Raw genomic sequence first — 25,130 nt, 5'->3', positions numbered from 1 at the left:
TTATCTAAATAAAACCTTTTTTTTTTCTCAAAGTCTTACATAATTAGTAAAAGAGTTATGACGTAATTATTGTGATATAATAATAATAATAATAATAATAATAATAATTTTAAATTGAATGAAAAAGAAAAAAAAGAAAAAAAAAAAGTGCCCTTATTTTCTTCTTCCTCTGTCCTTTCGGTCTCAAAATAATCAGAAGACGAGACGAAGGGCTAGAGAGAGAAAAAAAATAAAAAAAATAATCACTCTAGAGAGAGAGAGAGAGAGGAGAGAGAAAAGTGCGTTGAAAGACCAATCTGACCTCCGTGTCCGGCTGTTTCTTCCTCCTCCTCCTCCTCTCTACTCCGCTCCCTCCCCGTTTCATCATGAATGAGAAGGCCAACGTTACCAAGGAGCTCAACGCCAGGCACAGAAAGGTTCCCCTTCCCCTTTCCTTGTTCCATCCCCTCACGTTTTCTTCTTCGGATCATGAATCTTTCAGGATTCGATTTGTCGGTGTTTCTTCCTAGTCATCCGCTTCTTTTCCTTGGTTGTTATTCAGTTTAACAGAGACGAGTTCTTTTATTTGTTTATTGTGATTGAATTCGCTGTTATTAGGTGTAGATTTGGATTTTTTTTCTTTTTTCTTTTGTATGTTATCGAACGAAATGGTTATGGATTTGGGATGCGGTTGGTTTGATCTCCGTATGTGGATCAATTGCATTTTATCCGACGTTTGGATTAGCAATTTGTTGTTTTAGTTTTGTCTTCTTGCGGTCTTTTTGCTGCCTTCTGAGGATTTGATTGAATTCTGGCTGGTGAATTTCAGTTTTTTGTTTCTTGACGCACCTGATTCAGACTCTAACGTCGATTGCGTATGAGTTCGACTAACCTCATTTTGTGATTTTGTTGATCGCGTCTATATCAATATCTTAAGCGCAATTGTCCTTATTATAATTCGAGTGTTGTAGTTACATACAATAATCATATTTCTTATTCGGCAAATTATTTCTTTTGCACCACGTCCCTGGGTAGGAGGAAGGAATTGAACTTGTTAGTCAAATATATTTGAGAAGTGACAGATCTTTTAATTAAATTAGTGTTCTTGGAATGAAGTGTCCGCTCGAGTAATTTGGATTTTACAGAATTCCAGTTGCTTGGTGTTTTAGAAGTACATGATACCGGGGTCTCATATTTGTTACAAACTTCATTCACAACCATTTTCTTAAAACTTACCCCGAATCTCAATGCATCATAGGTTGCTTCATAACCATGGGATGGAACAAAATAAGTTGATTGCCTATATACCCGAGTGGCCGAGTTAGAGAACTTGTGTTCCTTTTACCTCCAATCATAGGTTGCTTCACAACCATTTTTACGTGTACTTGTGATTGATAATGATGTAGTTGAGTTATATACAGGAATACAGATTTATCAAGTTAGACTTTAAAAGTTTCTGTTGAACACACCCTTTTTCTAGTTAATGGTTGCTCCTTTCGTTACATTGTCAATAAACTGGTTGTTTGATGAGATTCTTACCTTTTATGCTCTTATTATGTGCAGATATTAGAAGGGCTTCTTAAGCTGCCGGAAAATAAGGAGTGTGCTGATTGCAAAGCTAAGTATGTTTTCTCAATTCTTTATCGTTCTCACTGTTCTAGCACTGAAGCAAGTCCTATTTTACACCATAACTAGCCCAATGCTATTTCGAATAAATGCATGATAATTGATTTCTGTTTTTGCAGGGGACCACGATGGGCTAGTGTTAATTTAGGCATTTTTATATGTATGCAATGTTCTGGGATCCACAGAAGTCTTGGTGTTCACATATCAAAGGTAGTGTTTTTATTTATAAATAGCTGAAGAAAAAGAATTCTTCGCTTCCTTGGAAATACTGACGACATTGGAATTATGCATGGGATGTATTAGTCAGTATAGCGAAGATATGCATGCCTAACTCTTCTTCTTGACCATTTCCATGATTATATTTTAAAAATATCGCTTGCATATTCATCTTTTATCTTGACTGGCACTTATTCCTTATGACCCCGGTAATTGGTTCAATTGTTGCTTCTATCCTTTGAGTAACTTCTCCTCGAGAAATTCAATTTGTCTTAGTATTTTAGGCATCAATATATGTCTTAAATACTTTCATCTTCTAATGATAAATCTTTCAACATATATCGCTAGCATGTTGGCAATTAGTCTTATGGTTTGATGGTTCTTTTTTCAGGTACGGTCTGCTACCTTGGATACTTGGCTTCCAGAGCAGGTTACTTTTATTCAGTGTATGCTTTCCAACCTATAGTTTATCTTTTTCGGTCAATATTGATTTCTTTTCTTACCAAGATTGTGTTTTTGTAGCAATGGGGAATGAGATGGCAAACAATTATTGGGAGGCGGAGCTACCTCCAAATTATGACAGAGTTGGGATTGAGAATTTTATTCGTGCAAAGTATGTTTAGAGTTTGCCTGCCTTCTAATAGATGTTCGTTTGGAGTTTGAAGTTAGATGTACCCATTAACATTCTCTTACAATACAACTATACTGCATCAGCAATGTTTATCAGTATCGTGAGGTTTAAAAGTACTCTTCTTTATGCAAATTTTACAGATATGAAGACAAGAGATGGGTTGCTAAGGATGGAAAACCAAAATCACCTTCTCGAGTACAGGAGGAAAAGCCTTCTTTGCATGGGCAGAGGCCTGCAGAAAGAAGTGGGTCAGGGTATTCAGGTCATTCTGAAAATTTGTTCGAGGAAAGGAAGAGAGTTCAATCTCGTATTGTGAAGGAGAGTATACCTGCCTCGAGAGTTACTCTTCCAGTTCCTCCCAGAGGACCTGAACAAGTATGTTGGCTTTTCTTTCCTGTTTATTAACTTCCTTACTTAAAAATTGGATGTTTCTGCTAAGAGTTCTATAACGAATTTCATCATGTGAAAATTACTTTTGATTTAGGACATGTTGTGGAAGAGAAAAAGTACGCCGAAACTGTGAATTGAAAATTAGTTATGTAGCTAGAAGTTCATTTCATAATATTACTTCTTTACTACTCAATGAACTTATGGTTGTTTACTTGTGCTTATTTCAACGGTTATTCATTCAAAATTAAAGAGAATATGTGTGTGCTATTATTTGTTAAGCCATCAATAATGTAATTAGTAGTGTTTTCACGAATGAGTCATTTTGATTTTATCTGGTCGTAGGACCAAACCGGGGTAATTGTGGCGTTGCCTCCGGTCAATTCAGGGTTATTATGTCCATCTTTTCTTTCGACCTTTTTTAAAATCTAAACCTTGGAACTAAATGTGGTAAGATTTTTCTAATACATTTGTTATCTATATTTGTATAGGTTGCTCCAGCCCCCATACCATGCCAAGATCCAAAACCTGAACCAGTTGTACAGCAAGCCGAAGCAACGAAACAGACTACAAATGATGCCCCGGCTGTCTCTCCTCCAAAAGTTGATTATGCTACTGACCTCTTCAACATGTTATCCTTTGATAGCCCTTCTGCTGATGGTTCAGTAGCAGTTTCTGCAGATGATAGTGCATGGGCTGGCTTCCAGTGTATGTTTTTAACTTCTCCTTGCGTGTGCATTTTTAAATATTTCAGGAATTATTTAGATATATGTTCAATGTTACAGCTGCTGAAGAAGCATCATCAGCAGAGAAACCTAGTCCAGCTAAGCCAGCTGAAGCCATTACCCAACCCTCTTCTGGAATTGAGGATCTTTTCAAAGATACAACTTTAGTTTCACCTGCTTTAGTTCCCAAAAAACCTTCAAAAGATGTTAAAAATGATATAATGAGTCTTTTCGAAAAGGTAAACATTTCATTATCACTCTTAAGATTCGATACTGTCCTTTTCAGTAAAGTTTGCTACTTCTCTATAAACTTTTGAGGTGGAATTATTTGTTTTGTACATCTCTTTTGGTATTTTCAGTTGAAAGAACTATTTTTATTCTTTATTTTAATTTTGACTGAATTAAGCTATTTAGTTGTACAAAATTTGTATGTAAAACAGCTACTTGATTAGAGAGTTCTTCTTCTTCTACTGACAGTTGTATGTGATATTTTGATTTGAATACCTGTAGTCCAATATGGTCTCTCCATTTGCTATGCATCAACAGCAACTTGCCATGCTAGCTCAACAACAATCACTTCTCATGGCTGCTGCAGCTAAATCAGCTGCTGGGGACCCAAAATTTAGCAATACACAAACTTCTGTCCCCAACGGTACCAATGTTCCTCCTCAAAGTTGGCCAAATGTTGTCTACCCGATTCCTGGATTGATGATGCAAATATGTGCCCAGGGTGGGCCGCAAACTACAGTGCAGGTAGTTGGAACTGTTCTTATGATGTTCATTTGAAGCTAACTTAATTGAGAATCATCCACATAGTTTCTAATTGTTCTTATCGATATTTTGTGAGTTAGATGATGAACAGGGGGCTGGCAAATCCAGTTGGGAGTTCTGTTCCATATCCAACATCTAGGTAGGCAATTATATACCTTTTTATGATACCAACGAAATTTCAAGTTCTGAAAGACACTTCAAAGTTCAAGATACAAAAAGTTTTCAACTCGAGAGTTACAAGAGTTTCATGAAAAAAGTTGTCAAATAAGTTGCAGTTTGTGCTTATTTCCATTTTCAAGGCTCTGTTCTATCAAAGCATAAGCATAATGATGATGTTCTATCAATTCGTTCTCATAATTCTCTTGCAGCCTTTATAGCCTCAGCCAAGTTTCTTCAGAGCCAGTTAATGGCGTGACCCCCACAGCAAAAAATAAAACTCAATCGTCTGCGTCAATACCATCAGCGACTCCTTTGCAGTCGCAGTCAGGAAAAGAGTACGACTTCTCGTCTTTAACACAAGGTATGTTTTCAAAACATTAAACACTGGTGTTGGATTAAGGATGATTATGATGGTGGGATGATTTGGTTGGTGGTATACCAAGAAAGTTAAGTCGCAGAAAGATTAGAAGTGTCCAATTTTTCCACCTGTAGTGGGGATTGTAAACTATATTACTTGTAGAGAGGCAGTCTCAGTATTCATATTTTTATATTGTTTGTTCCTTTTCGAGTGAGTGATTTCTTCATTTGTATTATTATGAGTAGCTGACCAATAAAGAAGGGATTAGATTAATATGATTTATCATCTATACCATTTTGTAGTTGCTTGCTTTTAATGTTCTTGATTTGCTTTTCATTTGTAGTTAGTTTTTAATGCTTGATTTAGCCATGAACACACTTGTTAAGTACTTATATTTGCTTCAAAAGGGTTGTTCTTGAGAACTTGATATGATCCATTGATGCTCTTCCTTTATATTGTTGTTCGGATTATAGCTCAATTCAAATTTCTAAACTCTAGTTTATGATGTATTGTATTATAGTAAAAGAAAACAGTACATTAATTCAATGCTATTGTAGTATGTGGGTCATCTATGAGTGTTATTTAGCTTTCACATTCAGGTTTTACGCATTCTTTCGTATTTGTTCCATTTGTTAAACAAGTTGGGTTTGAATTAGAACCTTTATTGCATGTATTATTTGTAAGCATCCCTGCAGAGTAGCTAAGGATAGAGTAATAGATGGTCAAGTAACAGTGGTCGAACGAACGTTAAGCGTAGACCTAATAGTTAGCATGACGGACATCGATGTAATACTAGGGATAAATTGGTTAGTCGAAAACCATGGATTGTTAGATTTGGGGTTTAATTTTTTAATCCTTATTAAATGAATAATATTATGCATGAAATACTTTTATTTAACACGAATATATGCTTTCATTAATTATAAACAATAAAAATTACTATAAACTCTTGTAAGGACAACCCTAAATTTATATATATTCTAAGTTTTATAATTTAACATCGAATAAAAAGTATGGTCAATTTTAATCATTAATTTGACAAAAAGAAGTTAGTGAACTTTATAAAATTTGTTTCATTTTTATTTGATTCCTTCAAAAATAAAATTAAAATATTAATTTTGATATTTGCTTGTTATTTTGTCACTTAATATTTACTTGGATACACAAATATATTAATATATATAATTTTCTATAAAAAAAAAAAAAAAAAATCTAAATTCGTAAAGATTAAAATTAGAACAATTTTAGCCATTTAAACTAAAATTTATTTATAAATTAGGAAGAAAAAGGTGTTATTTTAACTTCTTTTATATATATATATATAATAAAGTTTTATACGATAAAAAAATTCAAAGTATTATAATTTTGAAATTTTTGAATGAAATTAATTTTAACACAAATTAAATAAATAGTCGCGAAGTCCCTCATATTCTCGACCTTTCTCTGAACCGCCGATCAGAAGAACACGATATGCTCTCCGTAATGACTTCAAACAGTCTATGGATTCTATTCCTCAGGCTCCTATTCCTCTCCTCCGCCATTCTTTCCATGGAGGAGATTCTGAAGTTCTACGTTCCGCTGGTTGTCGACATCCTCGTCTCTGACGTTCCCGCCGTTTGGAGCTCCATCGTTTTATGGTTAAGGCCTCCTTACCTTTACTTGTTATTTAACTTTATTATCGTCAGTATTCTCGCCTCTTCCAAGCTTCATCAGTACCTGGTAGATCCTCCGCCGACGACGGTGCCGAAGCTGTACGATGATTCACGAGCAGATTTCAGAGTTATTAGAGCCGTCGGCGATGTTCTCGAGAAGAACGGTCGCGATGCGGACGAAGACTTTGCGGCCGATGTTTCGGAAGATGAAGGGAAATCGGATGCGGAATTGTACTCCAAGATTTCAGACGGAGAAAATGATGAAAACGAAGAGACTGATCGGAGCCGATTGCAAAACGAGGATTCGGTGGAAAATTTGTTGCAGAAGTACGATAAGAAGCCGCTGAAGCTGTACGCTGATTCACGAGCAGATTTCACAGTTATTAGAGCCGTCGGCGATGTTCTCGAGAAGAGCGATCGCGATGCGGACGAAGACTTTGCGGCGGATGTTTCGGAAGATGAAGAGAAATCGGATGCGGAATTGTACTCCAAGATTTCGGACAGAGAAAATGATGGAAACGGCGAGACTGGTCGGAGCCGATTGCAAAAAGAGGATTATTTGGTGGAAAAGTTGTTGCAGAAGTACGATAAGAAGCCGCCGATTTCTTTGAAGATCGGTAATCGGAAAGCTGCTAAAGCTGCTACTACTCCTGCAGGTGCGATTCTCTAGTGTTTTTCCTCTCACTCTTCAACGCTATAATTTTCTTTTCAGAAACTGATTAACAGATGGCAGAACCGTAATTAATTTGATATTCGGAGGGTGAATTGTGATGTAGGGACGACGTCGAAATGGTCCACGATGAACGGACACGACACGTTGGACGACGCGTGGAACGCGATAACGGAGGGCAATTCTGCACCGTTCTCTAGACGGTTGGATAAATCCAATACGTGTGAGTCGCATACCACACGGAACGAAGAAGAAGAAGAAACCGCCATAGGCCAAAACAATAGCCCTCCGAAAGTAACGAAATCGGAAACTAGCTTCAAGAACAACGACAAGAACCTGGAGTTGAAACGGTCAGCGGCGGCGGTGAGAGTGAGAAAAATGCCATCGGTGACGGAGGAGGAATTAAACCGGCGGGTAGAGGCGTTTATAGAGAAGTTTAAGGAAGAAATGAGGCTGCAGAGGGAGAAATCACTGAAGAAATTTGAGCTGATGATCAACGGAAGCTATTACTGAAGTTGCTTGCATTCTGATCGGTTAGTTGATTTACGTTGAATGCGTTTTTGATCTAGGGTTTTGTTCTTGAGGATTTTCGTTTCGAGTTCTTTGATTCTTTGATGAACTGTTTTTTCTTTTTATAAAATATATCGAAAGTTAGAGAGGTTCCAATATATCTTCAAAAAAATAAAAATAGAAAGTTAATTGGGCCTTTGGACTTCAGGAGCCCATTTATGATAATTGGGCCATTTGCTGCCCATTAAACCAGATTAGATAGATTAATGGGCTTCTCTTAAAAGTCCAACGTGCATATGACCGGAAATATTATTTTAGGGTTAAAAATATAACTCAAGAGTCCTTTTGAATAATTTATGAACTCAGGGACACGTGGAGAGTTCCCATTGGTTAGAGAAAAAGAATAGTTATTTAGATGGGTTATTTGGCAAAGGCTTGGGCGTGCAATTATAATTGGACAGAGAATAGAATGTATGTGGGAAACGTGAAACTAAATGTTGTGTCTGAAAAAGAAGAGCCCAAAGCCTAAGCCTAAACCTTGTATTACAAGGTACTAGGAACGCCACGTAAGCCAATCTAATATTTTGAGCTTTTATATATATATATATATAAAAATATTGTCTTCTTTGGGCTTTCGGGCTTTCCCCTCAACGCTTTAAAACGCGTATACTAGGGGAAGATTTTTACTCTCTTATAAATGGTGGTTTGTTCTCCTCCCCAATCAATGTGGGACATCACAATCCACCCCTTTCGGGGCGCAGCGTCCTCGTTGGCACTCTTTCCTTTCTCCAATCAATGTGGGACCGCTCCCAAATCTACCCCTTTTGGGGGCCAGCGCCCTTACTGGCACACCGCCTTGTGTCTGCCTCCCTCCGAGAACAGCGAGAAGGCTGACACATCGTCCGGTGTCTGGTTCTAATACCATTTGTAACGTTCCAGATCCACCGCAGCATATATTGTCCTCTTTGGGCTTTCCCTCTCGAGCTTCCTCTCAAGGGTTTAAAACGCGTGTAATAGGGGAAGATTTCCACACCCTTATAAATGGTGGGTTGTTTTCCTCCCAACCAATGTAGGACATTTGAAGCGATTTGTCCGGACAAAGAACATAATCCTCCCTTCTAGCTCCATTTAGCTCGTAAAAAGAATTTTGAGAAATACCAAATAAGCTAACTGAAAAAATAAACACAAAATAATAAAATTGGAAAGTACTTTTAAAGCAAAAAACAAAATAATTGAAATTATTCCATTTTATTATTAAGAGAGAGAGGAGAGAGTAAGTTTTTGTCGGAGTTTCATGTTCCCTACGCCATTATATTGCATCATTAAAATGTGTCCAAATTCCACATGACTTCTCATCCCCAAATCTATAAATAAATAAATAAATAAATAAAAACTTCATATATATCCTTGCTTTCTTAATATCCCTTCTCTCTCCTCCAATTAGACTCCGATTGAATCGAATTAGCTTGAATTTATTATTTATTATTAATTTTAAAAAATATAATTTTGTTACGATTTTGTCCTCTTCGTCTCTGTCTATAAACATACGTTATGGTTTTATTAACTGAAACGAGAAATATTATGGTTTAAAGGTATACTTATATTGATGATTAAATTTTATAATTACAAATATGATAATTAATAACGATTGAATTATGTTCAACAAATATTGAATATTGATTCAATAATTGATGAATCCAATTGAGTAAAATGTTGAATTTTATGAAATAATTTGATATGTTATAATGTACTACTCTACTCTATAGTTTTTAATATACCAAATGTTCCAATTATAATATGAAACGGGTGAAATTGCAATTATTGAAAAACTTTCGAGGGACTAGATTGCAAATATAGCTACAACTTATTTCCCACTTATTTCATAAGAATTGTCCCTTTCACGGTAATATCTTATAATATAAATAAAGCACATAATGTTACGTGAGTTGGAAATTAACGAGTAAAATAACTAGTAAAATTAACGAGTGAACGTGATAATATAAATAAAGCACATGAAATTAAAATGCGGTTATTTAATGAGTCGAGTTTTAAAAAATATTTAAATCTTTCTCGTTACACATAATGTGACGTGAGTTGGAAATTAAGATTTTTTTTATAAAAAATTAAATTGAAAATAAATAAATAAAAAAATCTAATTATTTTAATTAATTAAGCTTTGGACTTCGGAATTTATTGAAATGTTTAATATAAAATATGTCGAAGTGATGAATATTGGCGAACCACAACTTTATAGAAATTAGAACATGATCTCAATCATACACTATTTTTAATTATATTTCTTAGAACATGCAAACCCTCTCCAAATATTTTATTGCATGCCAAGTGGACTCTAATTAATTACGTGGCATAATATATTTATTTTAAATATATATATGTGTTGCTCGTTGTATTGGTGACGTGGCGGTCTCTTCTTCCTCTCACTCCTCTTGTTCCCTGCGCCGCCGCCAACCGTCACCCGCCAGACGTCCTTCCGCCAGATCTGGGCCGTTCGTTTCCAAATCTTGAATATAATATTATTATATTTTTTTGCCACAACTTAAAATTTCCACGTCATTCATGTCCGCTGCCATGTCAAATAGAATTCTAGAGACCAAAGCGATAGATCGAACATGTATTTTGTACTATTTTTCTTTGGATATTCACGAGTCACGTTGTTTGGATGGATTTGAATCATTTTGACATCATATCGTTTGTATAATGTCGTTTTCTTTACCGAAGATGTGGAATCTCAATTTTTCAACTATTCAGTACCTTTTGACTTCCTTGAAGAAGTTGACGAGAGATCGAGATATAAAACAACCCCAATTCTAGTACGAGCACAATGAGATGAGATAACTCCACCTGATCGACTATAGTGGTTTCGTCTAATTGTCATTTCTAGCTCAATATTGACCTAACAAAGTTCGAGGAGAAACAATGGCCTTGTTTGAAAGCTGCATATTTATGATCCATGTGGGACCCAAACTAAATTTATAATTTAATTAAAAAAAAAAGAAGTAAATAATGGTTATTGGTTGAAATAAATAAATATATATATTTTTCATAAAAATGAAGATTACTGTTATTATTTTGGGGAAAAAAGGTTAGATTCTTTAATTTTATTTTTTGAAAAATTAAAATTAATGGAAAAAAAAAAACAAATGTGAAGTTCCAAAAAGGGGTCCGGGGGATTAGGTGGACTTTTTGGTCATTTTGTATTTGTTATAAAGCAAATTATTGATCTAATTTAAAAAAAAAAATTGTATTTTGTATTTTGTCACTTAATTAAGGTGGGGCCCACTTACCGTTATCATTAAATTCCAAATCCCTCTGATTTCCCTGCCACCAACACCATGCATTCCTTTCCCTCCATCATCCATGATTAAACCAACTTCATTTTACCTTTTTGCCCTCCCATGTGCCCTTAATCATCTCCCCACCCCCCTGACTAAATGGTACTTCCAATCATTTTTAATAAATAATAATAAAAAAAAAATTAAACTATTATGGACCGTGCATGTAACTGTACCAGCCGACTGCTAGCGACTCTTCATAGTGGTATGATATTGTTAATTTTGAATATAAAGTCTCATGGTTTTGCTTTCGATTTTCTCGAAACATCTTGTACCAATAGAGATGTATTCTTATAAGTAAAGAATTCTCCCGTCAAACGAATTACATCATAGAACATAGAACCTCCTGTCAAACCTATGGAGCCCTCGAGTAGGCTCTCCTTAATCGAGACTCGACTCCTTTTCTGAATTACATCATAGAACATAGAACCTCCTGTCAGACCTATGGAGCCCTCGAGTAGGCTCTCCTTAATCGAGACTCGAATCCTTCTCTGAATCTCTTGAACAAAGTACACTATTTGTTCGATACTTGAAGAATCTATTGACATGACTAAGTTAAGGGCATACCCCTAATACCATGTTAACAACTCAAGTCTACAGTTAACAAATATTGTCTACTAGATTTTTAAAACGTGTCTACTAGGGAGAGATTTCCACACCCTTATAAAGAATATTTCGTTTCCTTCTCCAATCGATATGAGATCTCATAATTCATCCTCTTTGAGGCCCAACGTCCTCGCTGGCACTCGTTCCTCTCTATCTCGTCTTTTAATTATGTTTAAATATTTTTTTTGCCACTATATTTTAAAAATTAAATTTCAAGTTTAATAGAAAATATTAATATTGGATGATCAATATTGTAAGACTAAAATAAATAAAAAAAATTAATAGAAAATAAATTAAGCTATATAAAAATAAAAATAGTGTAAAGGTAATTTAAAATAATCTCCAAAGTCAAACATGGTTTTTATTTCCTCAAAGGGCATAATTGTAAATCTAATTTTTCTATTTAATTCAAAATTCCCTCCAAATTTAAGCAAAATGTCACGTTCAAGAAACTTTGACTAAAAGAACAATTATTTATTAAATTCCCAAATTCTACAAAATACCTAGTCATGTTCTTTCCAGAAACAATAAAAAAATAATTAAATTAAATTAATTAATTTGGAGATATTTGTGGGCACAATTAAAAACTCATGTCATGACAAAAAAATAAAATAAAATAAATAAATAGGAAAAAAAAAAAAAGACCAACTCTCATTCCAAATTACGCATTTGCCCTTCATCTTAATTAGTATTTACAATTTTAAAAAAGAGGTTTATTCATAATTCAATAAAAACTTAGCATAAATTATATATATATATATATATATATATATATTTGTGTGTGTGTGTGGAGTGAATTAAAAATAAAAATAAAAATAAAAATAAAAATAAAAATAAAAATAAAATGATAAATGTATTTAATGAAATTAAGGGGCGCCAATGAGCCCATACATTTGGTCCACAAAATAGTTGCGGTTTTGATTTTGTGTTGTTGGCCATGTCTTTGTGGTGATGTGATTGACAAAAATGTGTCTTCTTTTTAACCAATAAATTATAAAGGATTTTCCTTTTTCTTCAAAATAGTAATAATAATAATAATTAATAAATGTTCCAATAAATTAAATGAGAAAGACGTCAAATTGAAGTTGAAGTTAACATTGCATCTCATCTTGTTATGCTCCATATGTCTTCACACCATCTCAAGTTTGGGGTGTCGTCGGTCATCACAACTCACTCGGTCGTGTCATCGAGAATTGACCCACGTGTCAGCTCGTCTCATCGGAACATCCTGAACATCCATCCATTTGGGTTCTATCCTGTCATTTACAAATACCGTACCAAATAGCAAGTGCATAATTCAACCTCTGACGTGCTGGCTGGATCGCAATACCAATAGTTCACTTAGACCACACGGCTCATGGAGGATATGACATTCTTAAAGCTCACGAATTAATTAAAACACAAAATTAAATGTTCTAGGGACTAAATTGTAATTTGACAAAAAGAAGAAAAAAAAAACCATAAATTTCTTATTGTCGTGTTTGATGATAAGCCTAAGGAGCATGTTGAATATTTAATGCCATAATTTTAAAAGTAAGATTTTTGAGTCATTGACTATTTAATTTTCAATATGATTTAAATAAAAAATTAATTATTAATAAGTAATTTACATTAAATTTATGAAATAATTAACTTTTAAATACCAAACCTTATTATAATTATATTATTGTCTGATTTAATTTGAAATTAGGTAATCCCAATCGCGACCCAATTATGGTATGTTAATCAATTAATAATAAATTTAAAAAAAAAACTCCAATTTTTACAAATAAATTAAACAGAAAATTGAGAAAAATAAATAACAATTATGATTAAAATTTGAAAATTGAAAATTAAAAATTAATTAAAAAAATATGTATGTATGTATGATGATGATGGCAAAGTTGTAATTTTGAGCCAAAACAACAGAAAATTGAGAAAAATAAATAACAATAATAATTAAAATTTGAAAATTGGAAATTAATTAAAAAATATGTATGTATGTATGTATGGGGATGGCAAAGTTGTAATATTGAGCCAAAACATGGTCTAATGTTGAACCTACAGCTTTAATTCTTTACATGACGATTCAGGCGTTGGTCTCCGGGTTCTGAATATTTTTTGTGATTGCTTTTCATGAAATCCGAATTTCAAGAAAAGAAAATTAGGAATTTAATTAAAATTTTAATTTTTTTGTTCAAACCCAAATGAGAACCAGGCGGGTTCCGGAAGGAATTGCTTGAAACTCTCTCTACGGCTCCACCTACCTGAACCAAATTTTGAAAATTTTCCGTTCTTCACAGAAGCTTCAAGCAACAACAACAACAAATTAACTGAGCTTTCTCTCTCTTCTTTCTCTCTCTTCTTTCAGTTCTTTCAGTTCTTTTTTGGGTTTTTTCGAAACAGAGTGAGAGAGAGAGAAAAAAAACTAGAGCGAAACAACCAAAACTGCTTCTGTATCTTCCATACCCTTCATTTTTTCTGTTCTTCTGTTAATGGAGGGTTGTTGCTTAACGGAATTAGCCTCGTTTCCAATACCTATGGCTGTTGCAGAGTTTGTTTTCGGCGATTGTTCTCTGTTTTTTGTTCTAAAGTGATTCGAGTTTTATATTACCTTCGATTTCTTACTTTCTTTTTCACTTGCTTTTCGAATTCTAGAATCTGGGTGTGTAAGAACTCTTATATGCCTGTTTGATTTTGGTGGGTTTTCAGTGTATTGAACTTGGGGGTTTTGTTTTGGGTTGAATTCTGTGAGTTTTTGGCGTTTTAAGTAGTGGGGTTTTGTCAAAATGATGTTATCTGCATCGCCATCGACGATAGTTCGAAGCTCACTGGAGGAAATGCTTGATTCTCTTCGACGAAGGGATGAGATTGAGATGCCTAAAGACTTGCCGCCGGCATTGCCGTCTCGGCCTACTTCCAAGGCTCGGATTCCACCGCTGCGGCGGGCTTTACCCGTTAATTTCAAGGTTAATGGCGACGGTTCCTCTGAGTGCTGTATTAATGGTTTCAATGGAAGGGAAGATCCATTGAGGAAGGAGAATGGTCTGGCTAACTTTGCATTAAGGAGAGTGAAAAGAGATCAAGGCGATGAATCGCCTTACTTGGTTGCTTCAGAGAAGGATAATGAAGATCAAGTGAATGGTCCGTATGGTTCTTATCCAGAAGGGTCTAACTGGGAGGAGATTATCAGCTATTTTCTCCAGAAGGTACCACTTCTGCTCACAATTTTCCTTATATTAACACATATCTTAATAGGAATATGATCGTTTTTGGATCAATGGCTTTTATATTTTTGGTAATGAATAATGATTATGAACAGTTTATCTAGCCTTGTAGATCTTGTGTGCATGTTCTTCATGATTCTCATGCTTTCTCCTCTATTAGAAACTCCGGGTTTGGTGTCAAATTTCATCTGGACAATGGGAGTTAGGAACTATACAATCAAACAGTGGGGCTGAGGCATCTGTCATGCTCTCAAACAATAAGGTAAGTTCATAAGCTTGGTGATTTATTCGCACCTTGAATCTTGTTTGATTCAAAAACTTATGATGAATGTACACTGATTAGGTTATTAAAGTTTCGACGGTAGATCTTTTACCTACGAATCCCGATATCGTGGAGGGGGTTGATGATCTTGTACAGCTTGGTTATTTGAACGAGCCCTCGGTTGTTAACAGTCTTCAGCAACGATTTTCTCGAGATGAAATTTATGTTAGTGTGGTTTAGTTTTGATGCGCACTGTATGAGTGTTTCGTTTCGAGATGGTTTTGTTCTTGTTGTTGTTTGACTGTTTCTGGGTATTCTTGTTGCAGTGTAATGCAGGGTCAGTTTTGATTGCTGTTAATCCCTTGAAAGACACTAAACAGTATGGAGATGGATTGATTACAGCTTATAGAGAGAGAGTCATGAATGACCCTCATGTTTATGCTGTAGCAGATGCTGCCTATTCTGGGGTGATGCAAGGTAGAATAATTCATCTGCACTATCTTTTATTGTAACAGCTCAAGCCCACCGTTAGTAGATATTGTCCTCTCTCAGCCTTTCCTTTTGGACTTTTCTTCAAAGTTTTTAAAACGCGTTTGCTAGGGAGAGGTTTCCACATCCTTATAAAGAATGTTTCATTCTTCTCTCCAACTGAGGAAGGATCTCACAATCCACCCCCCTTTGAGGCCCAGCGTCCTCGCTGGCGCTCGTTCCCCTTTTCAGTCGACGTGGGATCTCACAATCCACTTCCCTTCGGGGCCCAACGTCGTCGCTGGCACACCGCTCGGTGTCTGGCTCTGATACCATTTATAACAGCTCAAGCCCACCGCTAACAAATATTTTCCTCTTTGGGTCTTCCCTTTCGGGTTTCCTCTCAAGGTTTTCAAAACACGTCTGCTAGGGAGATGTTTCCACACCCTTATAAAGAATGTTTCGTTCCTCTTTCTCACTGATGTAGGATCTCATAATCCACCCGCCTTTGGGGATCAACGTCCTCGCTGGTACACCGTCCGGTGTCTAACTCATACCATTTGTAACAAATATTGTCTTCTTTTGGCCTTCCCCTCAAGATTTTTAAAATGCATCTGAGAGAGAGATTTCCATACCCTTATAAATAATGCTTCGTTCTCCTTCCCAACCGATGTGGGATCTCACAATTTATATTCTTTTGTTTATTTAAGCTTTGTATTTCACTAGTTGAGTTTATATCTAACACCCACAAATCTGGGTTGATATTCATGTTGCAGATGAAGTTAATCAATCTATTATCATCAGGTTAGATTTCGATTTTGTATTCCGAAATCCAGGATATTTCTACGCGTATAACTTGTATTCAATGATATATTTTTTCCCTTGTTCTTCTAGTGGTGAAAGTGGAGCAGGAAAAACTGAGACAGCAAAAGCTGCACTTCAGTACCTGACTGCTCTTGGCGGTGGCAGTGGCATAGTTGATAGAATCCCACGGGCTAACGTTATCCTCGAAGCATTTGGGAATGCTAAAACCTCCAGAAACAACAATGCCAGCAGATTTGTCAGTTTTTCTAAAACATTTCCTTCAATTTTGGAAAAAACTCTAGCAGACATTCTAGTCTGACCAAGCTAGTTTGTCCCTTGTGCAGGGGAAGCTGATTGAAATTCTTTTTAGCAGAACAGGGAAGATATGTGGTGCTGTAATCCAGACATGTAAAGAACTTTTGTGCTGAAAATATTAGGATAATTTTATAAATTATGTTTCTGCTTACTTTTATTAACTTTCTGTAACGTTACGTGCATATCACACGTCGACTCATCTGGCAAATATCAATTAGTTCTGTTGGAAAAGGTAATTATCTCTGTTCTATCAGATCTTTGATCAAAACATACTGTGTAATTATGTGTCACCCTGAAGTTGTTATGTCTTCTTTGAGCAGTCGAGAGTTGTTCAGCTGGTCAATGGCGAGAGATCGTTCCATATCTTCTATCAACTTTGTGCTGGAGCGCCATCTACACTTAAAGGTATCTGCGTTCGTGTTTTCTTTTTCTAATCATCAACTTTGTTCTCTTCATGAATATCTAGAAATTGTAATTGTTTCGTTGCTTTTGTTTCTTCAGAGAAATTGAATATCAGAATGGCCAGTGAGTACAGTTACCTTAATCACAGTGAATGCCTCGTGATCGGTAGTGTGGACGATGCACAGAAATTTCATGTTCTTGTGGTAAAGAAATATATACTTCTTTGATCCGAATGCTACCGACCAACTTTTTTGAGATTTTATTCGATCTATCTCGACTGTGTCAAATCCCTTTTTCTCCTTGCCTACAGGAAGCCTTAGATATGCTTCAATTCACAAAAGAAGATCAAGAGCATGCATTTCGTTTGCTTGCTGCAGTTTTGTGGATAGGGAACATTACGTTTCAAACGATTAATAGTGAAAATCATGTGGAGGTCGTCATGGCTAATGAAGGTAACGCTCGGACCAAGATATGTACTACTTTGTTTAAACGTGGCATGCATTTAATTACGCACGATGCTATAATTTGACGTTGATAGCCCTTGTGACGTTGGTAAAAGGGAAGACTTGCGGCGTTTAGGACCTACATAATTATGCAGTATGCTGTTTCATTTGCTTTATGTATTTTTGAACTTTTTTTATACAGCGATCGCAAACGCTGCCGAGCTGATGGGTTGCAGTCCTAATGAGCTTAAGTTAGTTTTGTCAACTCCAACATGCAATCGGACATTACGACAGGTTGCTTTCTATTCTCCTCATCTGTGAAGTTGATATATATCAATTCCCAGCTGTCTTAGAAAACCATTCTTCTATCGTAACACGATGTCCATTTGTCGTTACAAATACAGGCAACCGATGCAAGAGATGCATTGGCAAAATTCATTTATGCAAGCTTGTTTGACTGGCTTGTAGAACAGATCAATAAGTCACTTAAACCAAGAAGGGAGCACTCTGGAAGATCCATAAATATCCTCGACTTCTATGGGTTTGAGTCACTTAAGGCACGTTATTTATCCGTCTATGTGTAACTATTTTTTTAATATGAAACGACATGTTATGGTGATTATCTCGTTGTCCCCAAATTCAGAAGAACGGCTTCGAACAGTTTTGTATCAATTATGCAAACGAAAGACTGCAGCAGCATTTTATTCGGCACCTGTTCAAACTTCAGCAGGAGGTGAGCTCTAAAATCACCTGTACTTCACGCAATTCTTTAAAGAAAATGTTGCTTGTTCTTCCCTTAATTCTGAAGTCTTCCACGCACTTCCATGATTTGTGTTCTTGCTTAATTTTGTCATTTTTATAAACAATCCAAGGAAAGTTGCATACCATGGTTGATCGGTTTATTTTGCAGGACTACGAATTTAATGGGGTCGATAGCACCAAACTCAACTTCAAAGACAATCAAGAGTGTTTGAATCTTATCGAGAAGGTGACTAATTTTGAAACTCGAATTCACTCGGATAGTTGTTTTCAACATAATTACATGATCCATATCATTTTAAGCATATATAAAAAAATATTTCCATATCCTGAGATAGCGAGATTAATTCGTTTTATCTGGTGCAATCGAGCAGAAACCTATCGGAGTTCTAGCTTTGTTGGACGAAGAGTTGAGTTTTCCCAAGGCTACAGATCTGACATTTGCTAATAAACTAAAGCAACACTTCAAATCTCATCCTCGCTTTAAAGGCGAGAGAGGCAGGGCTTTTGGCGTTCGCCATTATGCTGGAGAGGTTAGTTGTTTCTATCTCCTTTCTCTTTTTCTAAGCAAAAAGGTTCATTACCGTGCCGTGCACAAATTTTATCATCATCTCGGTTCCCTTCTGTAGGTTGTATACGATACCAATGGGTTTTTGGAAAAGAATAGAGATATGCTGCATTCAGATTCCATCCAACTCTTTTCATCATGTTCTTGCAAGCTACTGCAATTATTTGCCTCAAAAATGGTTAACTATTCCCACAAACCAACAGTTTCAATGTGTTCTACAGAAGTAGTACAATCCCCTGAGCCAGGCGCTGGTACCAAGTACAAGGTAAAATGGTCGTGAGCGTTTCGATTTTCTTTATTCAAAACTTTCGTGGTAACTTATAATCCAAAAAATTTGTCTCTTCTGTTTGGATAGGTTCTACTATGTGACCTATTTCGTAAATTGGAGCGCACCAGCCATCATTTCATTTGTTGCATAAGACCAAACAGGAATCAAGTTTGTGGCGTATTCGAGGAGGACCTCGTCTTACAGCAGCTTAGATACTCTGGAATTTTGGAGGTTGTCAGAATTTCAAGATCTGGTTATCCTACCAGAATGATGCATCAAGAATTTGCTGAAAGGTAGAAGAATTTTTTTTTTTTCACTATCTTCTTTAGATTTTATGCTATAACTAATCTGTTATTGAATTTCATATCTGAATATGATATAAGGTTCGGATTCTTCCTTAAAGAAACTGGTGTATCTCGAGATCCGTTGAGTACATCAATGGCTGTTTTGCAACGATTTAACGTCCACCCCCATATGTACCATGTTGGTTATACCAAGCTATTTTTCCGAGCTGGGCAGGTGAGTCCTGTCGTGTTTGGTTTTTCTTCCTTCCTTTCTCTCTTTTTTTTCCCAGTTTAGATAAGAAATGACATTTCATTGGTTTTGTGGCTCTCAGATTAGGGCATTGGAGGAAAGGAGGAAGCAAGTTGTACAAGGCGTCCTAGCGGTTCAAAAGTACTTTCGTAGTTGCCATTCCCGTGGCCACTTCCTTCAACTTAAGCAAGCAGCAACTACCTTACAATCACGTATGTTATCTATCTTTAAAGTTTCGACTGCCAGTCGCGTAATACATTGGTGCTGTTTCGTTTGTAGATTTGACTTTAGTTATATTTTATCTGTACCCATTGTAAATGCATGCTTCTAATCAAGAGTATAATCTGCTATAAATACTGATTAATTGTTTATTCATGCAGTTATTCGTGGCGAAAATGCCAGAAGGAGATGTACCGTTAATGTGCCGAGGTTCTCATTCGTTGTTTATGCTTCCAGTGTTCCTAAGAAAGTTTACGAGCTGCAAGCAGTCATACGAATACAATCGGGTAACTGTTATTGTTGTGTTATGGTACGACATTTGTAATGATTGGCATCGTACATAATCTTATATTTTTCATTTTACCCCTCAGCTATACGTCGATCGTTGGCTCGAAAGCATTTCAAGAGCATACGGAGCTCTTTTCGAGAAAACAGAATGTCTAAACTGAACGCAGACAGGAGAGCTTCAGAGGTAAAGGCACTCCACCTAACATGCTGCAGCTGACAACTTTTCATGTGTTGGCTTCTGTTTTTAAGTTCATATGATTATTAACCGTGTAATCGTGCTCATAAGATCGTAATTCTTCTTTCTCGAGCAGGACAAACTTCAAGAACAGGTTGAATCCCTAACAACAACTGTGGGTGAGCTTCAAAAGAGGGTTGTGATGGCAGAAGCAGCCATGGAGAAAAAGGAAGAGGAAAATGCTGCACTGAGGGAGAAAGTAAAGCAATTTGAGTGTATGCGGTCAGAATATGATGCCAAGATGAAATCCATGGAGGATATGTGGCAAAAGCAGACGGCTTCTTTGCAAGTAAGTTTACAATCAGGATTCTTGATTTTTTTACTTCTCTTTTGAGCTGAGCTGAGATGTATATTTGTTAATGCCAGATGAGTCTTGCTGTTGCTAAAAGGACTCTTGCTGCTGCTGAAAATGTAGCCTGTCCGCTCGGAAGAGTTGATGTAGCTAATTCACCGCCTCACTATTACGATTCTGAGGATATGACGTCGATGGGATCTCGAACTCCCGGTGGTACCACGCCTGTAAAAGCCTTTGGAATTTCTGAGGTTGGAGCAGGGCGAGAAATGAACGGTGCTTTATTTGCAGTGAGCACTCTTGTAAGGGAATTTGAACAGAGAAGAATCGCATTTGATAACGATGCGAAAGCTTTAATTGAATCAAAATCAAGTCATGCACAAACACGGTCTAATATGAATCCAGAAGAAGAATACCGTAAAATTAAAGTCCGATTTGAAGCATGGAAGAAAGAGTACAAAGTAAGATTACGGGAAATGAAAGGAAAGGTTCATAAATACGGTCATTTTGAGGTCGATAAACTTCGTCGAAAATGGTGGGGGAAGTTGAGCTCAAGATCATCATCATAGCATGTCAGTTTTGGACAGTTGAATCAGTTCAGCTCTGTGAATGAAAGGATATAGCTCTTGACAACTTGTTGGTGTTGAAGCTGTACCTGATAGAGCCGAGAAATGTGTCGCCCGTGGGGAGGGAGTGTTCGGATGGTTGTGCATAGCTAAACCGTAATATGCTGAGGGATTTCAGAACCAACGTCTCCGCTGCATAATAGTTTAGTTTGTGTATAGTTTGTATTGTCATTATATATATATATATTCAGTTTGATGGTATAGATGTTGATAGTTTGTAGCAGCAAAGGAAGAATAGAAGGTGTTCATACTGTTTGTACTTCTGGATAGAGTGAATGAGCTCCATTATTATTTAATGGAAAGCTTAGTTTACTGATATCCTCTGCACTCATTTATCACCTGCAAATTCTCCAGCCAAATATGAAGGTCTAACAGATGAAAATGGCCCCAAATGCTTGACATAATTCAATACTCTAGAACAAACAAACATAATCTCTTAGGTATCAGTTCTTTCGGCGGCAAAAAAAGGAAGTTGACTTTGTCGACCTCAATTTTTGTCGACCTCAATTAAAGTAAAGACGCAAAACATCTAGAGGTGGTAAATGAAGTATTCTTTATATACATCAAGACCGATTTACCTCTTAAAATGGAAGAAACAATTGACTCTATCGATACAGTAATAATCCAGTAAAGATTGAGAAATAAAATGTTATATAATTAGAATAAAGCTCCCTGGAACTTAAATTGTTAAATATATAAAGCTAAGGTCACTATTGTGCCAAAAAAAAAACATAAAAAGAAGTTACTCTGCTTACCAACCAACACCTACAGAACATCCATCTTTTCCAGTTAATAAACGCAAGTCTCCAGCTGAAATGTGCTACATCACAAAAACGATTTAACACGGCATGAATTATATGGTGGATGAGTTGATAGGACAGGAAATATGTTCTCAACTCGAATCAAGACTCGGGTCGCCTCATGTCGTAGCTGGCAGTGAATCTATGAGGTTACATTCATGGCAAAGGTAGCTTAGCTATCTACCTTTTCTCAGTGCACCATAATTTCTCGTCGCCTGAAAATGTTAAGATAGATCCAGGGTAACAGTATGTGGAGGATCTCTCATTCTCACTCTCTCTAACAACTATATCAAACAAAGATAGTTCTATGACATTTTATTTTTTAGAACTCAAATGATACCATACCAACTGATGCAAGTGGTCTGTTATGCATTGTAGATATACTAAAAATGAGGAGAAACCATAACTTCATTTCCCATTAAGCTAGTGAAACAAGAAAAAGAAGGTATTTAACGTGTGATGCAACAGTATTTAGACGAAGTCCCCCAGGCAAGAGAAAGTTTTAAACCATATTTGAAGCATTACTCTTTTAAACAAATCAGTAGGTCAATAAGGAATATTTAAAAAATTCTCCATGTAAAAGGAAATGAATGCTAACCCGAGGTTGAGACTTATTTAATATCTTTCTAGCGTTGTCTTCATCATCGCTGTCATCTTTGCTGTCATCTCTACCCATGAACGTTCTCTGAACTGCGGAGTTGTCTGATTTCTTTCCCCGTTTAGACTGAGTGGATCCTCTCCCTCTACCCCTTGGAGCAGTGCGCTTTCTTCCTTTGCTGAGAAGACTATCATCATTTTCCTAATAGAAAATGAACGTGGTTCAACAGATTAATCAAATAAGCATCAGTAATCCTCAATATTTCACGAAATTTTTCACAGGCAATAAGCCAAAATTACTGAAAATATCCTTGAATTTTGTATTTCGTTTAAAAAATTTCTTTAAAAAGTTTCAATAATTCATTTAAACTAGAAAAAAAAAAAAATCAGTTATGGTTGGGTTTTGGATGGAAACAAGTAGTATTTTGTTTCAAACATAAAACTAAACTTTCAAAAGTTTCATTTATACCCTTCAACCTTCAAAATTAAGGGTAAGGATTTTTTTTTATTTAAAGTAAGTATACTGTCAGAAACTTTTGAAATATTTTCTAAACAAAGTAGATATTTAGCCAAAATTAAAATATGGAAACTTCAATAGTTAATATTTACGATTTTATCTATAAGTTCTACATTCTGCAGCTGAATTAACTCAAACTAATTGATAAAGGTACCCTACCGAACTGTCATTAATTTCTTCCACTTCATTTTCCCTTGGTTCTCCGCTAGAAGCAGAATTCATAACATCTGTATCGGCTATGCTTCGAACAGTAGCAGTTGCAGTAGCAGATGCAGATCTGCATTTTTAGCTACAACATTACATATTATGATTGAAGTATGACACCAAGGACGTTCTTTATATTTAATCATCATACGAACAAACAGTAACATCCTTTTTAAACTTCAAGGCTATCAATATATTTGTTGTAAAAGAGAGAAAACAAGATAATATAATTTGGACATCAACCCTTTACGCTTAAGTGTCTATATAATGCTGGAACTATAGATAGGGATATTTGGCGAATCTAACCATTCTATTTTTCTTCTTGGTTGGGAAGGGCAAAATTGTGGGAGACACAAGTAAAACCTTACAACCAGCTGCTATGTTAGTGTTCCACGACATGCTTATTAGATAGTGATTATTACTTTCCCTTTGTTTCAAATCTCTGACTCAGCAGGTTTTTGCAGAGAAAAACACTGGCTAACAGCTAATTGTAGTTTTAGGAGTTTCTACTGGCATTCTTTACTAAACAATATTTACTAATAACTGAGTCAGGAAGAACCTTTGCGATTGTCGAAATCCAAGAGATGCGTCTAGAGTTGTCTGCTTCAGGCTACTGGTGCCCCTCCCTCTACCCCTTCCCCTTCCTCGTGTGGAAGTTTTAATTGGAGTGTCATCAGCTGCCTTAGATGATACTTTCCGACCTCTAGTGGGCTTTGACCCAGATGCTTTTACCGTATCCTCATCATCACTGAAAGAAACAGCAGACCCAACTGCCGTGGAACTTTTACTGCCTAAATCCTGATATTGCGCATGATTAACAAAATTCTAATAGATAACAAGAGAGAAAATTCATGTGATGAGATGTAAGAGTAGAATAAAGTATAACTACTTTTGACGACTGCATAGATGATGTGAATGCCATATCCTTCTTGGAATGGGTGTTCCTCTCCTTGACTCGATCCTGTAGAAAATATATTCCTTTATCAATTACATGCATATTTACCACCCCTTCAGTTTTTTATCTAAAAAAAAATTAAAAAGAACATCTAACTTTAATTCATGCACATTTATACCAAACTATAGACTTAAACGGTGTACTCTCATTTATATGTTTGCCATCCCGACGATCTGTGCACTTATTCCATTTATAACTGCTTCCATATATTTCCTTTCTAAATATTATTTCTTTCGGAGTATATGTGTGGGCGAGTGAGCGTAAGTGTGTGTGTGTGTGTGTGTGTGTGTGTGTGTGTGTGTGTGAGAGAGAGAGAGAGAGAGAGAGAGAGAGAGAGAGAGAGAGAGAGAGGGAGAGAGAGAGAGAGAGAGAGAGAGAGAGAGAGAGAGAGAGAGAGAGAGAGAGAGAGAGAGAGAGAGAGAGAGAGAGAGAGAGAGAGAGAGAGAGAGAGAGAGAGAGAGAGAGAGAGAGAGAGAGAGAGAGAGAGAGAGAGAGAGAGAGAGAGAGAGAGAGAGAGAGAGAGAGAGAGAGAGAGAGAGAGAGAGAGAGAGAGAGAGAGAGAGAGAGAGAGAGAGAGAGAGAGAGAGAGAGAGAGAGAGAGAGAGAGAGAGAGAGAGAGAGAGAGAGAGAGAGAGAGAGAGAGAGAGAGAGAGAGAGAGAGAGAGAGAGAGAGAGAGAGAGAGAGAGAGAGAGAGAGAGAGAGAGAGAGAGAGAGAGAGAGAGAG

At 36.2% G+C, this 25,130-nt stretch overlaps 4 protein-coding genes across 6 annotated transcripts in view; 3 read left to right on the top strand and 1 right to left on the bottom strand.

Annotated features, from left to right (window-relative positions):
• The first annotated feature begins 193 nt into the window (after positions 1-193).
• On the top strand, positions 194-5,160 carry LOC111476869 (probable ADP-ribosylation factor GTPase-activating protein AGD5). Its single transcript, XM_023120717.1, has 11 exons — positions 194-416; positions 1,543-1,601; positions 1,725-1,815; positions 2,213-2,267; positions 2,344-2,434; positions 2,593-2,827; positions 3,331-3,547; positions 3,625-3,803; positions 4,075-4,317; positions 4,416-4,474; positions 4,704-5,160. Exons 1-11 carry the CDS (start codon positions 366-368, stop codon positions 4,873-4,875), a joined length of 1,452 nt encoding a protein of 483 aa, XP_022976485.1. The 5' UTR covers positions 194-365; the 3' UTR covers positions 4,876-5,160.
• Positions 5,161-6,271: 1,111 nt separating this feature from the next.
• LOC111475963 lies at positions 6,272-7,781 on the top strand. The gene is made up of 2 exons (XM_023119967.1): positions 6,272-7,160; positions 7,281-7,781. Exons 1-2 carry the CDS (start codon positions 6,323-6,325, stop codon positions 7,685-7,687), a joined length of 1,245 nt encoding a protein of 414 aa, XP_022975735.1. The 5' UTR covers positions 6,272-6,322; the 3' UTR covers positions 7,688-7,781.
• Positions 7,782-13,747: 5,966 nt separating this feature from the next.
• Positions 13,748-21,650, top strand: LOC111476817 (myosin-2-like). The gene is made up of 24 exons (XM_023120634.1): positions 13,748-14,831; positions 15,010-15,111; positions 15,193-15,336; positions 15,438-15,588; positions 16,356-16,383; positions 16,474-16,639; positions 16,728-16,791; positions 16,917-16,930; positions 17,019-17,103; positions 17,200-17,303; positions 17,411-17,552; positions 17,746-17,837; positions 17,948-18,100; positions 18,187-18,276; positions 18,454-18,531; positions 18,677-18,835; positions 18,932-19,135; positions 19,226-19,431; positions 19,522-19,657; positions 19,755-19,884; positions 20,053-20,178; positions 20,263-20,363; positions 20,491-20,703; positions 20,781-21,650. Exons 1-24 carry the CDS (start codon positions 14,412-14,414, stop codon positions 21,273-21,275), a joined length of 3,603 nt encoding a protein of 1,200 aa, XP_022976402.1. The 5' UTR covers positions 13,748-14,411; the 3' UTR covers positions 21,276-21,650.
• Positions 21,651-21,885: 235 nt separating this feature from the next.
• The window catches only part of LOC111476838 (double-strand break repair protein MRE11), an 8,909-nt gene continuing 5,664 nt past the window's right edge, over positions 21,886-25,130 (bottom strand). For 2 of the 3 annotated variants that reach the window (XM_023120666.1, XM_023120665.1), the window contains exons 19-23: positions 24,340-24,411; positions 24,010-24,248; positions 23,406-23,523; positions 22,731-22,931; positions 21,886-22,347 (exon numbers count right to left, since the gene is read on the bottom strand). In XM_023120666.1, the coding sequence (XP_022976434.1) occupies positions 22,309-22,347; positions 22,731-22,931; positions 23,406-23,523; positions 24,010-24,248; positions 24,340-24,411 (669 nt within the window). In that variant the 3' untranslated portion in view covers positions 21,886-22,308. Of the gene's footprint in view, positions 22,348-22,730; positions 22,932-23,405; positions 23,536-24,009; positions 24,249-24,339; positions 24,412-25,130 lie in introns of those variants that run through there. The other variant, XM_023120667.1, reaches the window with a different exon arrangement.

Source organism: Cucurbita maxima, unplaced genomic scaffold (genome assembly GCF_002738345.1).
Source record: "Cucurbita maxima cultivar Rimu unplaced genomic scaffold, Cmax_1.0 Cma_Scf00003, whole genome shotgun sequence".
In the NCBI taxonomy this organism is placed as follows: domain Eukaryota; kingdom Viridiplantae; phylum Streptophyta; class Magnoliopsida; order Cucurbitales; family Cucurbitaceae; genus Cucurbita; species Cucurbita maxima.
Note: the sequence above shows the minus strand (reverse complement) of the source record. Positions and strands in the feature narration are given on the sequence as shown.

What these genes read in the sequence shown, in the direction of transcription:
- LOC111476869 (XM_023120717.1), top strand. Translation starts at nt 366, where the DNA reads ATGAATGAGAAGGCCAACGTTACCAAGGAGCTCAACGCCAGGCACAGA. An exon ending in TCAACGCCAGGCACAGAAAG is followed by an intron (nt 417 to 1,542) that starts GTTCCCCTTCCC and finishes TATTATGTGCAG; the next exon opens with ATATTAGAAGGGCTTCTTAA. An exon ending in GAGAATTTTATTCGTGCAAA is followed by an intron (nt 2,435 to 2,592) that starts GTATGTTTAGAG and finishes CAAATTTTACAG; the next exon opens with ATATGAAGACAAGAGATGGG.
- LOC111475963 (XM_023119967.1), top strand. Translation starts at nt 6,323, where the DNA reads ATGCTCTCCGTAATGACTTCAAACAGTCTATGGATTCTATTCCTCAGG. An exon ending in AGCTGCTACTACTCCTGCAG is followed by an intron (nt 7,161 to 7,280) that starts GTGCGATTCTCT and finishes ATTGTGATGTAG; the next exon opens with GGACGACGTCGAAATGGTCC.
- LOC111476817 (XM_023120634.1), top strand. Translation starts at nt 14,412, where the DNA reads ATGATGTTATCTGCATCGCCATCGACGATAGTTCGAAGCTCACTGGAG. An exon ending in AGAAATTTCATGTTCTTGTG is followed by an intron (nt 17,304 to 17,410) that starts GTAAAGAAATAT and finishes CCTTGCCTACAG; the next exon opens with GAAGCCTTAGATATGCTTCA. An exon ending in CAGACAGGAGAGCTTCAGAG is followed by an intron (nt 20,364 to 20,490) that starts GTAAAGGCACTC and finishes TTTCTCGAGCAG; the next exon opens with GACAAACTTCAAGAACAGGT.